Consider the following 17,556-nt stretch of genomic DNA (forward strand, 5'->3'; position numbering starts at 1 on the left):
TTAGATTTCAATTTGGATCCATTAATTTCGATAGCAATAAATAACAGTAAAACAACACTGTTAGTCAGATCAGGAAATAGTCATATGATGTTGTAATTCTGAACATAAAAGCCTACACAAGCCAAATGGCTTATAAGAAAATGAACACGCCTTATAGCAACAATGTTGAAACTAGAAATTATCCACTACAACGTGAAATTACATCCTACACCCACCTTATCAAACATAAGGAGTACAGAATGCTTCCACTCTCAGGATCCACGTAATAAAGCAACAACTACTGCTGTGTCGATCCAACGTTCAAGAACCTACAACATTGCACCCAGAAGACCAATAAGCTGAGATGCAAATCTAAACAGACACTACTCACACCGAAAGACAACCCCACAAGCATTTCACTTGAGATGGCTTATAATAATAATAGATTAGATGGATAGTTAAAAATATAGCAGCCACAATTCTGTCCAAAATATTGGAATTTGGACGAAGAATAACACCTATACGGAAGCTTTCATCATCCACCACCAAAAAGGATAAAGCACAAGGATGAAATGCCAAATGTTACCGAGAATCATAGTATCACATCTAGAAACTCCACAATTAATCAACTTCTATTGGGTTCAGAAACAACTATAAGCTTTATTTTCGATTGAAGAACCACTGCATTGCATACCCAACAAGTTCAAAGCTCCCATCTTTGCTCTATTTTCGATTGAAATTCTTATCATTACACTCCCATTTCTCAAAATCTAACACGTAGATAACTGGAAAAAACAATAAGATCGAAAAATCCATACAAATCAATAAGCTAGTGCTGAGTATCATGAATCACAAGCTTCCCATTAAACAAACAGCTGACAAGGCATTGCATACACAAAATACTCAAAGTTCCCATATTTTTCTCTTTCAATTAAAATTCCTTATCATTACACTTCCATTTCACCAAATCTCACACACAGATGACAAGTAATTCAACGAAATTTGAAAGGGGAAAAATGTCAGTACAAGACGCACCGCAGAAAGAGAGAAACTACTACGAGGGATCAATGGAGGTACCCTGAGACAGCTCGCAGCAATGCCGCGCTTCGACGGAGATGTGGAGGAGAACAATCAAGAAGAAAGACTCTCACAGCAGAGACGGAATTCAGAGTTCAGATCAGAGTTCAGAGACGGAGATGTCGAGGTCAGAGACGGAGAGGCGTTGAGGTCGATCGAGAGACAGCAAAGACTCTCACTCACATCTCACTGAATCAGTTAGGGTAAAACCAACGGTCATGATTGGAAGGTATGTTTATTTTCAATCTGGGCCGTCCATTTCAATTACAAACGGGCCGGTTCGGGGCCCCGTTTTTCTATAAATCTGGAACCGGCCCGACCCTAGAATGCCATTACCTAGGCCTGCCCCGCCCCATTTCCCCTATTTAAAAACAGGACCCGCCCCGTACCCGCCTCGACCCGCCTATACCCGCCCCTACCCGCGGGCCTAGGACCCGTTTGCCCAACCCTAATACATACCAAGCTTCTGATCGCTGCTTAAGGCCATGCAATATTACACGCAGCCATGTTGGTCCGCCTGAGGCCTATTACGACCCAACCATATAACGCCCTTTCAGTTGGTTACCAGATATGAACCTGACATGTCACATCTATGCATTTTTTGTTGTGCGGTCCACTTGCCGATTTCCTCACCCTTACATACAAAAATGGGGCCTCAACGAAGGATGAGAATATATGTTGGATATGATTCTCTTTCAATCATTCGTTACTTATAACCTTTGACAGGCGATATGTTTATTGCTCATTTCGCGGATTGTCACTTCTATGAAACAGTCTTCCCGTCCTTAGGGGGAGATAAGAATGTCAACATTCCTAAAGAACGACACGAATTATCATGGACGACTCCCACTTTTTCTTATTTAGATCCCCACACCGCTCAATCTGAAACTGAAGTGCAGCGCATATTAGATCTCCAAAGCATAGCTCAGAGCATGCTAGATGCTTTCAGCGATCTAGTGCGAGTGACAAGATCACATATTCCAGTTGCGAATGTGCCTGTAAAGATGGATGTACCAAATGTACGACAAATTTCCATCCTGGAGGCCCAGGACACCAACTTTGGTGATCCACGTACATTAGCGGCTACCCAATCATCTGCCATTACACAAAAGCGTTGCAAACCACTTAGTTCAAAGAATTCACACCCCCGGAAGATGAAACCCATGGCACAGGCACTTGAAGAGCTTATAGTGAATCCAACTATCGCTTACTCATTCTATCCAACTCATGAGGAAATTCTAGATTACGAAAGCGTCCTTGAAGAGACGAATCCACCTCCTGAGAATCATGAGATTTCAATGTATTATACTAGCTTAGATGATGTGTGGTGTAGAAGTGAGATGATCGTCGATGATGCATTAGCATATGCAGTAGCTACTGAGATCATGTTGAGCGATGATGTTGAATCTCGTTCTGTTGATGAATGTCGACGTAGAACCGATTGGTCAAACTAGAAACAAGCAATCCAAGTCGAACTCGATTCGCTTGCAAAATGTAAGGTGTTTGGACCTGTAGCTCAGACTCCTCCACATGTGAAGCCCGTTAGCCATAAGTGGGTTTTCATTCAGAAGTATAATGAGAAGAACGAAATTGTACATTACAAAGCTCGTCTTGTTGCGCAAGGCTTCTCACAACACCCCGGGATTAACTATGACGAAACTTATTCACCCGTTATGGATATGATTAGTTTTACTACCTTATCAGTTTGGTAGTTTCTGAAAAACTGAGTATGCAAGTGATAGATGTAGCAACTTCATATCTAGATGGGGATCTTGATATGAAAATTTATATGAAAGTTCCCGAAGGACTTACATTGATTGGATCAAATATTTCCAAACCCCGGACAAGCTTTCAATTCGGTTGAGGTGTTCACTATACGGTTTGAAGCAATCCGGAAGAATGTGGTATAACCGTCTGAGTGAGTATTTAACTAGTAAGGGATATGTGAACAACGAACTATGCCCTTGTATGTTTATTAAGAAGTCACATTCCGGTTTTACGAATGTTGCAGTATATGTCGATGACATGAACCTCATCAAAACTCCTGAAGAGCTCGCGAGAACTGTCGTGCACCTGAAGTCAGAATTTGACATGAAAAATCTAGGAAATACTCGAACTGTCTTGGTCTTAAGATAGAGCACCGTTTGGATGGAACCTTAGTGCATCAGACGAACTACACCCAAAAGGTGTTGTGTCGCTTTAATGAGGATAAAGCAAAGCCTTCAAGTACTCCTATGGTTGTTTGATCGCGAGATGCAAAACGGGATCCCTTCCGTCCAAAGGAGGATGATGAAGAGATTTTGGTGCCTGAAGTTCCTTATCTAAGTGTGATAGGCGCTTTGTTATACTTAGCTCAATGCACTAGACCCGACATCTCCTTCGCTGTTAATCTTTTGGCAAGATACAATAATGCACCAACACGCAGATACTGGACTAGTGTTAAAGACATTTTCCGTTACCTTAAGGGTACTCCGGATTTGGGTTTATTATATCCCTACGGATCCTCAAGTGATGCCATACCCCCTTATCTCGAGTCGATTCTCGCCTTGTTGGTTATGCCGACACATGATACTTATCTGATTTGCACAAAGCGCGTTCTCAAACGAGTTATGTTTTTACCGTTGGAGGCATCGCAATCTCTTGGAGGTCAACTAAACAGACCTTAGTTGCCACTTCGTTTAACCATGCTAAAATTCTCGCCTTACATGAAGCAACTTAGAAATACTTTTGGGTGAGGGCAGTTGTGGACTATATTCGAAGCTCCTGCGATCTTTACCTTGTCGTTGATGTCTTGACGATGACCTATGAAGACAACGCAACATGCATCGAACAACTCAAGAAGGGTTACATCAAAGGAGACAACACCAAGCACATTGCGCCGAAGTTTTTCTTTTCACATTAACAACAACATCAGAAGATTGCATTCACGTAAATCCGTTCACAAGACAATCTGACCGACCTCTTCACCAAATCACTACTGAAGGCGACGTTTCAGAAGCTTGTTTAAGAAATTGGTATGCATAAACTTTCTGAGTTGTAACACTGCTAGTTCTCTTTGGAATTGTGTCAAACTCAAGGAGAGTATCCTGAAGTATACTTGCTTGATCTTAATGTACTCTGTTTCCCTACGATTAGGAGCATTTTTCCCACTGAGTTTTTGCTACCTAACTAGGTTTTAACGAGGCACCCGCCTTAGGTTGATCATATCCTTGATGACGTCTCGTAGACGTTTTATTTGACTTTGCATTTCTCACGCATTTTTCCTTAGACTATGGGTTTTTTCCATACTCAGGTTTATACCATAGCCATAGGGTTTTTTTAGTGAGACTTAGTTCCTTATGCAAGTTTCTACCTTATTGAGAATAGCGTGTTCCCATAATCAGTGCCGACGAGTCGACTTCCTTACCCTCTACATGATGCCGAATCTACTTGAGTATTTACACACTCAAGAGGGAATGTTATAAACTTCTTGTTTAAGTGTGATTGTGTAAATTCTAGATTAGATTTGATTCTAGTTATTCTTTCTTATATGGACTTGTATTCCTTGGAGGAGAATGATTTTTTTCTCTCTTATTACTATAAATAAAGGTACTACGTAGGGGAATAACACATCCTTTACAAATTCTTCTACACAACCCTACAAACACATCTCTCTCTCTGCCGCCACCCCCTTCCCTTGTCAGATAAAATAGGTTACAACAAAAATCACTTAAATTAAAAAGTGCAAAAATCATTTTTCCCGAGACTTTCTAGTTTTTGTACATTTAACTACAGTAACCAACATTGATTTTGGGTTTCATACAATATTTTTGAATAATTTAGAACAAATTCACAATGTGGGAACAAAATTTAGAGCTAACAACACATAGCCCTCTATAAATTTCAAACTAGTACAATGATGTGAAAATTTATCAAACCACCCAGAGGATCAAACCTCAGAATACAAGGCAACTTACAACTGTCAAAAACTCCTCGACGGAGTGATCCAAACGTATTTATTCTGTTTATATGAGTCCCACAAATCTTTATTCAGAACACTCCACTCAGATTCTACGGACTTTTATTAAGAAAGAGCATAACGTACAGAAATTCGCCACTGTATCGGGCTCCTACAAGACGGGCAATCCTTCATGCCCTGTTTCTCGTGGAGCTCATTGCACGTCCTGCAAACCACTTGATGGGCGCACGGGAGGAAGACCACAGACATCTCCTCCGAGAGGCACATGACACACTCCCGTTCACGTTTCACCCCTCCTGTCTCAGTGTAGTCTTGAATATCCTTTACTGCTTCTGAGATGTATGGGATCCTGGACCCCTTGTCATCCAGGCCATTTTCGATATCTGTTACTTCGCTGGAATAGCTTCCATCAATGCCCCTCCGCAGCGCAGCAATTTTTGAAGAATCACTCTTGAGTCTCAATTGAGAGATTTCCTTTTCGAGTTGCTGAATATCGTCTTTGTACTTCTGCAGATTGTTTTCTGCTTTCAGTTTAATCGCATCCTCCTCGGATTTTGTTGAAGCCTCTATCTGTTCCCTTTCTTTTCTTATCAAACTGACCTGCCCAACTAGTTCTTCCTTTGATTTCTCTTCCTGTTGCCATCTAGCCTGCGACATACTCTCTCTTTTAGTGAGAAGAAACTCAGAACTAAAAACCTACGGCAGAAAGTAGGAATGAAACTATTGTAAAACCAACAACACAACATTTTCGAGATTGTTTCAAAATGAACTGTACAACACCGTTACATGCTCTTTCTCAAAGTTCAAACCATCGGTCCATCAATCCCTGGTTACAAAATGCCTGTTTGCACACGTGCACATATGTGTGCTAATATAAGCGAATGATAAACTCCAAAAGGAGAAAGCAAATTGAGTACATAAATAATCAACAGCTCAAATCTATATAGCAAGCAAATGACAAGACTAAATCATCTTCATTACAAAACATGCACAAGTACCACTTGTATTCCAAACGACTGCACAATCTGTCATCCCAAAGAAGCATGTTATACTTATAAGACGTGTAAATACCTCAAATCCAAATAAAGCTTACATGCATGAATTGCCAATTTGGAGCACTTGGAAATAAAGTATTTACTAAGTACCTCCAATTGTTCCTGGAGATCTTTCGCTTGTTCTAGTTCCTGCAGGAGCTGTTTTAACTTGCGCTTTTCAGTCACAAGTTCTTCATTGAACATGGTTTTCTGCTTCTCCCAGGACTGAAACTTCATCAGTGTTTTCTTCTCCCTCTTTGATACCTCCTGACAGCTTGCAGCGGACTCTGCAGCACGTACTTTAGCAGCCTCCATTTCCTGCCTCAAGGCAGCATTCTCCACCTCAAGCCTCCGGACAGAAGAATTTGCTCGTTCAACCTGGCTACTAGCCTTGCACAGAGAATTTTCCATCTCAGAAAGCTTCTTCATGGTGTTTTCCTCCAGCGTTTGCTTCTCTTTCTTCAGCCGCTCAACTTCTTCTTTCTCTTGCCTCAATGACTTAAGTTCAGCCTTGTCCTTACTCAATCTACGTGCAGCCTGCATAACCTTCTGATTGGCCCACTCTGTCCACTCTTGGAGCTGACTTTGCAAGTCCCGTGCCCTCGGAACCAACTTTAAAATCATTTCATCTTTCTTGTCCCGGGGAACCCATTGCCCCAAGGACTTATCATACGGTATCCCAGAAAAAACAGAATTAGTTGCATCAGAGTGACAGCTAATAGGAACTGGATTTGAAATGCTTTTTGTAGGCAGAGAAAGGGAAAGCTCAGTATCAGCAACTGATAATGCAGGCAGAGTATTTGGTGCAGGTAATGCTGCTGCAGTATTGACTACAGGTAATGCCATTGAAGTACTGACAGAAGGTAATGCTGTTGAAGTACCAACAGCAGGTAATGCCGTTGAAGTACCGACAGCAGGTAATGCCGTTGAATTACCGACAGCAGGTAATATGGACGGGACACTGTTCTTAGGCAAAACAGAAGCAGTATTGTCAACATCCAGGTTAAATGGTCTAGGGGAAGAAGGCCCTGCATTGGCAGAAAGATTGTTGTTTCCACTGTCTTGAGGCACATCAACTCCCATAGCCTTGCTTATTTTTATGGAAGCATTCTTTAAATTAACAGCGGTAGAGTCTGACACAGATTTTAGTTTCTTATCCAAGATTAAACCACCCAAACCATTCAGCTTCCCAGCTCTTGAAGACCCTTTACATCCATAAGTCCGATAGCTTTTCTCCAAATGAAGCGACTTGTGCCGAAGCATGTAGTCTCTCTTGGTAGTAACAGAATGGACCTTTCTACTACTTAAAAGCTTTTCCTCTACTGCGGGAGATTGAGATGTTCCAGATGCACAAAAAGATTTATCCCCATTATCAGATGTGGAATGTGCGCCCTCTCTCTCAAACAATGATCCACTATGAACAACAGAATTTTTCGGTTTAGCTATGCTGGGAACCCCTCCTGCAATGGTAGGTGTCTCAGACTGTGAGCTATGAGAACCAGGAACTGAAGGAACTGTCATAGAATTATTCAGATTATTCAATTCCGAACTTTTGGATTCTGTTTCCGACTGGGGTTGATTCGGGATGGAGGGACTTCCAATTGAAGCTCCATCACCAATGAAACTATTGAAGGGATCGCCATCCATTGCACAAGCATGAGAGACATTCATGTCACAAATCAACAAGCACCACATTGCATCACCAGTGCTGAAGAAAGGCCTAACCTCCCGAAGAACGCAAACCAGTTCTGCCAATATGTACTTCTCCAGCTGCTGTAGATCTTCAAAACAGTGCTCTCTTGAAGGATCAATTTCTTGGCCACTTCTAAGATAAGCTAAAGTATTATCCACTATATTAGACACGGTGTCTTTACACCCATAACAAAGACCAGACCGCAAAACAGCCTTTGTAGCAACTTCTTCTGCATAACCACAAGCAACAATCTTTTTTATTGCACTCTTGAAAATCATGTCCAAATTACTTAGAACAAGCTCTTCAAGTTGGGTTTCTGTGAGGTCACTCCAATCAGCATCCTGAAACTCATCTGCCTCTAGTTCCTCTCTGGGCCGGCTTGGGCCAACCTCGGATGGAACAACAGCATTAGACAATCCAAGGTTGAGTTTCAACCCATCAGAATGGTCTTGATTAACACTGCACAGGTCACAGACACCAATTTGTCCATGACTCTGCGTGATTTCGAATTTTTCAGCTGAAAACTCATAACTTGTGGATTCAGTCTGAGATAAAGGAATAATCTTACTAGGGTAACCTAAAGGCGGATCAGTCCGGAACTTCCTCTTATTTCTACTTCCCTTTTCTTGAAAAGTTATCGAGGAAGAGACTTGGGTGGTACAACCATTACTGCCCTTGGCTACCATTGATGCCATTTCAGCTGCACAAAACAATCTAATTTTAATACATTCTCATCTGTATATGCATCGAGTCCTATCTAACAGTTCCGAATGCAATACCAAAACACCAAATTCACCAATTCTACCAAAAATCTATCAAACAACAAACTACTGAAACCAACATTCATAGCTGCAATCAATCAAAAATCCAGCTCACAACATCATCAACTGGTCAATCTAAACAACCCAATTAAACCCAGATTACTAAAGGTTAAATCCCAGTATTAAAATTAACGATTTTTAACATTCCAGAACCAAAATCAACAAGAACACATCAATCAGATTATGAGAGGGGAAAAAAAAAAAGAGACTACCCAGAAGCAAAAACTGAATAATCAATCCGTTTGCAAGATACCCAGTTGGATTCAGATGACGATTATGAGCTACCAATGTGAAACTCAATACAAATCTCAAAAACAAAATCAGGAAGATTAGATCAAAAAAGAAAAATCAATTGCAAAATCTGGTATGTGGGGGTGTTCACGAAAAATAAAGATCTTTAATACAAAATACAAGAATTTGAGGTGATTAATCAGAAGATAGATACGGTCGAAACGCACCCGATTTGAGCTTATTGTTCGATCAATCAAAGGTACGAACCAGTCTCAGAACATCAGAAAATCACAAAGAGAATTTATAGTTGGCTTTTTTTTTTCTTTTTTTTTTTTTTTCCCTCTTAATTATTAGCTTAAAGAGAAATATGAGAGAATTGAACGTCTGTCTCTCTCAAAAGTTTCATTCTGGGGGGTAATTTTTTTTATTTTTTTATTTTTGTCATAAGCAGACCAATTAACCAATGTTTTCAACGACCTTAAAAAAAAAAAAAAAAGCCAAGGATTGCTGAATTTCAATTTACTAATAACCATATTTAAGGAAAATTAGCCACCAAGCCCATGTAGATGAATTATTTTCATAACTAGCTTCTTGACCCGATCCTACGCTCGTAATGTTGACGTATTATTATTTTATATATGTAACACTTTAAATGACGTAGATAATACTTGAATATTTATATTTGAAAATTTGATCTCATTTTTTTTTTTTAACAAAAGTCTCTTTCTTTACTTATAGATTAAAGTAATAAAGAATAATAATTTCGTTTTCGTTTTTGCTAATGATTTTTTCTCTTATATAACGATATATTTTACGGTAATAAATATTTAAATTAATGTTTTTAAGATTAAGTTAAGTTCAATATTTGTACCCTCCATTGTGAAAAAAGAAAAAAAAATCAAATCCTTCAGCAAAAGCACAAAAAATAATCAAATTATTACGAGTTTAGAATTTTTATTATTTATTCTATCAATTACCTTACTCTTTATCGCTTTATATTAATATTATGGTGCATTTCGGTTTAATACTAATAAATCTCAACAGAGTGAATCATTTATCACATCATAAAATAGAGAACAAATTTATGTACACACTATGAGTTTGCTAATAATGTTTTTCCTCCTTTATATCTAATTATTTTGCACTAGGTGAGGGATTTTCCCCCCATAATGTGACATTTAGCAATTTACAAGTTATGTACTTGCACATTGTGGGAGAAATTGTGGTTCATCTTTTTTATGGGTGGTGTTATCTGCACACCTTTGTTAGCTTTCATTCACACCTTTCAATTTTCGACCATCAAATCAATGTGAATTGTGTGGAGCCAAAAATAATCAAGAAGAATATGGAGACGACATGTGGATTTTTGGATAAAAAGACAAAATTACCCTCGAGGCACACCGGAACTCCCACGCGCAAGCAACGGATAATCACAACTCAATCAAGGTAAAAGTGATCAAAATAGGTATTTATTCAAAACTTATTTTATCCATCCTCATCAAATCCTCCTCACAAGGTAACCCTCCATTATTCATTCAAATTAGGGTTATTACCTAAATAATTGATTAATTTCCTAATTAATTAATTTTCTAATTGATTACAAGATATTATTTTGGCATAATATTTTGCAATTACACCCAAAAACCACCATAAGTGGCCGGACCCCTTTTCTCCAAATAGGAGCCGGCCCCACCCCTATAAATAGCTCTAATTTCTCCCAAAAACCTAATTCCAACTCTCTTGCAAAATTCTCCAAATTTCTGTAAACACTTTTCCCTCAAATTCTAATTTTGGCATTGGAGGTTCTTCGGCCAAAGCCCTCCCTCCCCCCCCCCCCAACAAATTCATTGTAGGTGCGTGAGGCTCTTGACCTTGACTTAAGATGTTAATTATTTTGTAGGTGCAATTTCATCCAAGAAGAAGAAATCGGAAATTTGCATCCACAAATTGGTGCTTTCATTGAAAGTCTTAATTCACACGCTCGAAGAAGACTTTCGCATTCAAGGTTTCTATTTTTTTGTTTATTTGTAGATTTTTCGTACGTTCTCATTCCTATAATTTTTTATACAAAAAATCTTTGAATAAACGTAAAAGAAAAATACAATGACAAGAAATTCGAAAACCATGACGAATGGAACTTCCTTCGTTCAAGGATTTAGACCGCGATGATCTATGAGGCTCAATGCAATGACAAGTGGAGCGACATCTCCCCCACGAGGAACTACCGTGGCAACCACCATGGTAGCAACCACGACAGCGACCCTCGGCGAGCCCACTGCCTACGGTGAACAGGGCACCTAGTAGCAGCAGGCCCAAGCCCAGGCCCATGTGACAAGGCAACCAACACAATGCAAGACAGCCCATATTCAAGCCCACGATGCTACAATGACATCTGAAGCCCAAGCAGCTGCAGTAATTGGAGCAGCCCAGACCTCATGGGCCCAAGGCCAGCACGAGCCCAGTGCGCTTTAAGGCTAAGCCCAGGACCAGTGGATCTAACCCGGCCACACCACTCCAAACCACGCGAGCCCAAGCCCAAAGCGAGCCGGCCCGAGCCGCAACCCCGCGCAAGCCCAACGCATACTCGAGACAAACCCAATCCTCATACCCACGTGCGTCGCGTGGGGACCAACCCACCCCCGTGGTTTCCTAAGCAACCAAACCGGTCCAAGACTGGTTCAACCATCTCGGCTTTAGATTTATGGGCCGATGATTGAACCGGGGGCATTTTCACCCCATTTCTCTACGGATTTGACATTTCCCAACTCAAATCTCACTCCCGGAGTCCATTACATTTTTGTTACTCAAGAAGACGTATTATGTCCAAGCTTTTCTAACCCAAATGTAGAACACTTGTCTCAACAAGTCATGGAGTTAACAAGCGCCTTCGTACAGCAGATAACCTTGATGAACCATCTTTTGCAGCGCATCGAAATGCAATGTGCCCCTAACGAGATGTCTCGAAGTAGGACAAGGGCAGACGAAGAACCTTTCCAGCAACGTTCCGGTAAGCAGCCACTTCGCGAACTAAGCGTTCTGGCAGTGTACACTTCTGATTAGGCCCTCAAGACAGCGTATACTCTTGTTTTAGTGTGTGGAGGAGCATGCACTCTCGGTTAGGCCTATAGATAAGCATACACTCACAGGTTGGGGTCATACTTCGATAATCAACATGAGGAACCTTTCAGGCGAAATGTTCATTAGCGGCTAGGCATGCAAGGAGCATCCTCCACCTAACATCGGAGTAAGCAGCATAACGAACATAGAGAAGCAGTCATTTAATTCAGCTCAAATTCAACCGAAAGGTCACGATTGGGCATGGACAAGCTAAACACATGGAAAAGCAGCCTAGACCAGTAGGTCATGACTGGGGGCAATCGAGAGCTCTGTTACCCCTAACAAGGGCAAATTCAAGAAGAAGTAGTAAGATTCTTAACCAAGTGATTGCACGATTTCCAACGCAATGAGACCCCCTTCATCAACGAGATCGAGCAGGCAGAGCCTACACGCAAGTTCAGCATGTCGCATTTCACATCCTTCAAAATGGATGAAGACCTAAAGAGACACCTAAAACACTATCGAAGTGCAATGATCCTCTATCGGAACAATGATGCTCTCATGTGCAAGATATTTGCCACTACTCTACTAGGCGATGCGCAAGATTGGTTCCACACCCTGTCACCACAATCCATCCGGAGTTTCGACGAACTTTCTTTGGTTTTCACCAAAGAATATTCATTCTATCGCTCAATCAAGAAGAAGTCCGACCACTTGTTTAACGTCAAAAAGAACCTAAAGGAATCACTTCGCGACTATATGAAGAAGTTCAAAGCAGAGAAGGCAAAGTTAGTTTGATGCAACGACTCGATAGTTAGTGTAGCCTTCAAAAAAAGACTCTCAACAAACCACCTACTATTCGGAGAATTGATCATGAAAGAATATCTAACTCTAGCAGACTCTTTCGCTATGGCAGAAAAGCATGCACTTTGGGACGAGGTTTGCCAATGTGCTCAAGGAAAATCCGAGCAATCTTGAATATGAAATCCCCTACTACTTTGAAAGAGATTCAAGGTCTGACTGTTTGTTCCATTACGTAATCTCTGAATGTTTGTTTTTTGTGATTTTTTACATATGCGATCTCGTAGTGTGTACAAACAAGTTTGATGGTTGGATCGTTGAAAAATGTATCGTAGAATGCGTATCGCATCAAAACGGTAGATTAAACAAACACTTAGAATTAATGTTATCCCATCAAGCTAAGCTTACCTCATTCCTTTAGTGTTAATGATATCGTTTGTTTAAAAAAATAAAAAAAAATAAAAACACACATCCATGGTGACTTTTGCCTCCCCCGAGTCCCAAGCATTGAAAAAGAAAACACATCAAATTTCATGCATGCACACAAAAGCATAACACTAAAAAAACATAATGAATTTTATGCACACACATTAAATAATTTCAAGGACTTGTAAGTTGAAGGAAATTTGAAAATTCTATGATAACACCAAGCCTGAAAATTTTGAATATTTTGGAATTAGAAAGCTTGTTTCCGGTCTAACGTATCTGAAAATCACACCTACCAATCGATAATTATAACATTATTAAGTTTATTGATTGATTAATAATCTATCAAAGCATTTCTTATTATTTTATAAATATTGTACATCGTATTTTAATTTGTCGTTTTACGAACAATTCTATGTATTTGTTTAACTAAGTAAAAAGGTGATGCTAGAGAGACCAAATTTTTTAAACCAAATTTACAAACCAAATAACATAATTGTTGATTATTAGATTATTACAAAAATGTTTAGAAGTCTCATTATTTTTCTCGAAATTAGATGGTAGTTCAGGGGGCGTTTGTTGCGCCGGACTATCTCGGACTGGATTAGCTTCAAGGACTAAGTTGGACTAGCTTAGACTAGATTAAACTGGACTAACTTAGTGAAGCGTTTGGTGCAGTATTGGACTAAGAAGCTGGATAATAACAAATTCTAATATTATTTTATTTAATATATAAATTATTAATATTTTATTATGATCTTATCTTTTTCTCCATCTTTTCCTACCATTTCCCTCCCACTCTTTTCCTCTTCTCTCATTGTCCCACACTCTCCCTCCTTTTTTCCTCTCAGACCTCTCAATTCATGTCTCTTTCTCATTCCTGGTCAAACTCCTTATTGATTCCAGTCTCTATTTCTCTGTCCTCCCTCTCTCTCTAGCTATGCGTTGTTCGAATGGAACCTCATGGCTCCAATTTTCCCGACGAGTTGCAGGTTTCCCGATGTGTTTTTTGGCCAACCCTCATTAAATTTGATGAAGTTAGCACCGCCAAAAAATTCATCACCATCCCTGGACCGAGATCTTAGCTTTGCATGCTCGAATTTGTCATAGATTTGAAGAAGCCTAAACAGGCAGAGACTTCCAGGCCATTTTCCGACCACATTCGACCACATTTTGGCCTCGATTCAAGAAAAATCATAATCTTGTCACTCCTAGCTTCAATTTGGTATATTTTATATGAAAGTCGGTTGTGAAATGGATCTGAAAGATAGTCGGGAAGTTAATGATTGATCTAGGTGACCAGCGATGATGAGGAGTCTGTCGGGAGTGGTCGTTGAGCATGACAAGGACGAGAAATATAGGATAGTCTTAGCTAGTCCCATGGTTATTGGGGGGTCTCACTAAGACCTCTTAGTGAAGGGTTTTGTCCATGCTAGTCCCCTTTAGTCTCATTAATGTTAGTCCCAACATGGAACAAACACAGTATTGGACTAATAGCTAGTCCAGTCCAGTCCGAGTTAGCGAGGGCAAACAAACGCCCCCTCAATGTACTACGTTGTTTCATATTGTGATCATTTAATTTAACCAGCAAAAACTCTGTTCAAATAAATAAAAGTCATGGTAACACAACACATTCATGCCAAGATTGCTTTTGGGGTTCTCTAGAAAGTCCGTTTTATGAAATTTTACGAGAGCTCAAAAAAGTAGAGATGCTCTACCTCTATGTACTTTGAAATGTATCGATCATCATAAGCATGGTTTAATAACTGAATAATTTTCACGTGGAACCGGCGTCGAAGCATTGTTGACATGCTGGGAATCCCTTGCCTTTGAAAAGATAGCCCAAGTCACCGCCGCATAGAGTAGGCAAGTCATGCCCCGAGTCAAGTTTTGCGGGCTTGTGGGGTGGCATCCCAGAACTCCCTTCGGCACAGCCAGAACTCCCTTTGGCAGACGGTTTGTCGCATTTCCTAGCTCCTTGCACCCTGCGTATCATATGGTAATTAAGCATGCCAAAATTAGTTGATATGATCGGTGACCAATGTCCTAGCCTCCTCCCGTATACATTACGAGTTTATGGATAACCAAAAAGAAGCTTGAACAAGATCATTTTTTCTTTAGACCACCGCCGAAGAACGATCATTGCATTAGCAAGCGCAAGAGGATTTCTTTAGTAACTTTGTAACCGTGTTCAATCTACAGATAAATCATATATATGCATTTAAGTTGCTAGGTGTCGTGTAGCTCATATGAAGGACTGAAGGGGACTAATAACGTAACATGCTAACCAGTGACATGAACTGAAAAGAAAAAAAAATCTTTAAAAAGTGGTTTGACTACTACTATAGAACCGAAGAGGCGAAGACATGATCGACCAGATAAAACTCAAAGGCTCAAAACAAGAATTCTGTAGCAACTTTATTTTTGTTAAAAGTATACTCAGTTCTGAAATAACCAAACGAATTGAACAAACCACAGAATTAACAAAAGTATCACGGTCGGAATAGTTCAAAATTTTCAATGCAGTTTTAGAGAAAATGGCAAATTTAATTAACTTCCACGAACGAGAAGCAAAACAAATAGTAGCGACAGAGAAATGTAGCAAAATTTTGGCATGTATAAATCAGTATAATGTCAATACCTCTTGACCTCCTCTGCCTTTGCAACATCGTAGAGTGAAACGAAGCAGGGATTGTAACCAATAGCACGAAATTCTCGACTCTTTAGTAAATTAAATTTAGTGTCCCTAAGACTCTTTCTTTTCTGATTATAACAAACCACAATCCGGTCATTGTACGACTACGACATTATGATTTCCCCATTGCTCAAATACACCATTGGTTCATACAAATCACAGCTGAGTTCTCTATCATACAAGTTTTCGATGACAAGAGTTTTAGTCCAGGACTCTTGGACACCATAATTCTTAATAACCCACATGTCAAATTTGCTAGAATCGTCCCCAAACACGCACAGAAGGAGACAACCTTCGAGCACTCCCAGCTTCAAACAGTCTGAAAATTACTTATCTCTTGGTCCAAATTAGCTGGGTGGGGGCAGGGGATGAAACTGTTCTCTTTCAAAGTCAAAAGAATTTATAAGCTCGGAAACATCACTAGATTCACTACCATGGGAAACCCAATGGAGAGCTCCACGAAGATAAGCATTGAATGGTAACTGACAATCAAGCCCCCATAAGCATTTCCAATGCTTCTCCAAACTCCTGTACCAATGGTGTATATCTCCGCCTCAGAGTTGTCGCTCTTGACCAGTTTAAAACTTTGCACAACCTTATACTCATTGGTTCCGACGCTAAATCCAAGTCCAACAGAACTGTAACCTGGCCGACCTTTATCAGTACCTGCAATGGTAATGTACTCACCAATAATTGGATTGCACACGAAAATCGGGGGTTGATCAATTCCAGGTCCAGACAAACAAAGTAAGCCATTGAACGAGTTTATTAGAGTGCAATCAGACATGGGCAGGCTAGTCTTGGGGGTAAACCTCATTTTTTCGTGCCGCCATTGTGAATGGGCAGATTCCTCAATGTGGATAAAGTCGAGCCTCTTTGATATGTTTTTGGGGGGGGAAGTTCTTGATCAATACGCCAACGGGTGATCTCGAAACGCAGAGAGGGGAAAATTGAGGGTCGGAAATTAGCTAAAGCCAGGGTTTGCAAACACACCTGCAGTTGAAGAGGGTGTTGAAGGGGAGCCTTGAGAGGATTTCCATGATCAGAGCATTTGGAAGTTGGTGGAATTTGCAGGGGAGATCGGGTTGCCATTGTTGTACTTGTTGTTGGTGCTCATTGGCGGTGATTGATGGTGGGGGATTGGCTGCTCTTTTCCTTGGATTCGTAGGGTTTCCTGCATTTGCTCTCGGCATTTTGATTTCCTGGATGAAATGGGAGGGAAAACAACCGTGGAGTTGTGGTGGTTTTATAGGTGAAGTATCTGAGTCGGGTTTGTGTATTTGGGCTGGTTCCTTCTTCCTATTGTGGGCCGGTAAGTTTTCTCTGATGTTAGAAAATGTCCCAAATGCGAAGTATCTATGTCTGGTTGAGTATAAAATGATTCTACAAAAATGGACGAAGAAACATAGCTAGAGCATTGTGATCTCCGCTCAACACCTCATTTCTCACATTTGGATTAAATTAGAATATCTTTCAAGTCGAGAAAAAAAGAAATGATTCTAGCTCTCCATATTACTTTTCACCAAAAAGGATAATATCTGATGTTTGAAAGGTGGCAATTTCTTTTGTACAAGTACAATCTAAGGGGATCGGTGTATATGTGCCTTTTATCCTCTTGTATGTAACAAATTTCCGACACATGCTTCGTTTTATTTTAAAATGATAAGTTTAAAGACAACAGAAATCACATTATGATTCATATAAACTGAAGCAATTTGATCCTTATCGGCTTGTCAACTTTAGCTGAAACAACACAAACTGCTGTTACAAAACCATCAGATCCA

General features: G+C 40.1%; 1 protein-coding gene, 1 long non-coding RNA gene and 1 pseudogene across 3 annotated transcripts; all 3 read right to left on the minus strand.

Annotated features, from left to right (window-relative positions):
• Window positions 1-1,100, minus strand: LOC148689963 (uncharacterized). Its single transcript, XR_015957976.1, has 2 exons — window positions 1,015-1,100; window positions 1-308 (listed from the first exon to the last, which is right to left on the minus strand). It is a non-coding gene; the product is annotated as an uncharacterized LOC148689963 (long non-coding RNA).
• A 3,743-nt stretch (window positions 1,101-4,843) lies between these two features.
• LOC137731110 (putative E3 ubiquitin-protein ligase RF298) lies at window positions 4,844-9,212 on the minus strand. Of its 2 annotated transcripts, none has more exons than XM_068470195.2 (3): window positions 9,021-9,212; window positions 6,160-8,441; window positions 4,844-5,662 (listed from the first exon to the last, which is right to left on the minus strand). In XM_068470195.2, the coding sequence occupies exons 2-3, from the start codon at window positions 8,434-8,436 to the stop codon at window positions 5,120-5,122; spliced, it is 2,820 nt and encodes a 939-aa protein (XP_068326296.2). In that variant the 5' UTR covers window positions 8,437-8,441; window positions 9,021-9,212; the 3' UTR covers window positions 4,844-5,119. The 2 variants fall into 2 exon arrangements, with proteins under 2 accessions (XP_068326296.2, XP_068326295.2); XM_068470194.2 differs by having other exon boundaries at window positions 4,844-5,710; window positions 9,021-9,205.
• Window positions 9,213-14,854: 5,642 nt separating this feature from the next.
• Window positions 14,855-16,965, minus strand: LOC148689964 (F-box protein At3g07870-like; annotated as a pseudogene).
• Window positions 16,966-17,556: the final 591 nt, after the last annotated feature.

This window comes from Pyrus communis, chromosome 16, assembly GCF_041283825.1.
Source record: "Pyrus communis isolate YQ-2024b chromosome 16, ASM4128382v1, whole genome shotgun sequence".
Classification (NCBI taxonomy): domain Eukaryota; kingdom Viridiplantae; phylum Streptophyta; class Magnoliopsida; order Rosales; family Rosaceae; genus Pyrus; species Pyrus communis.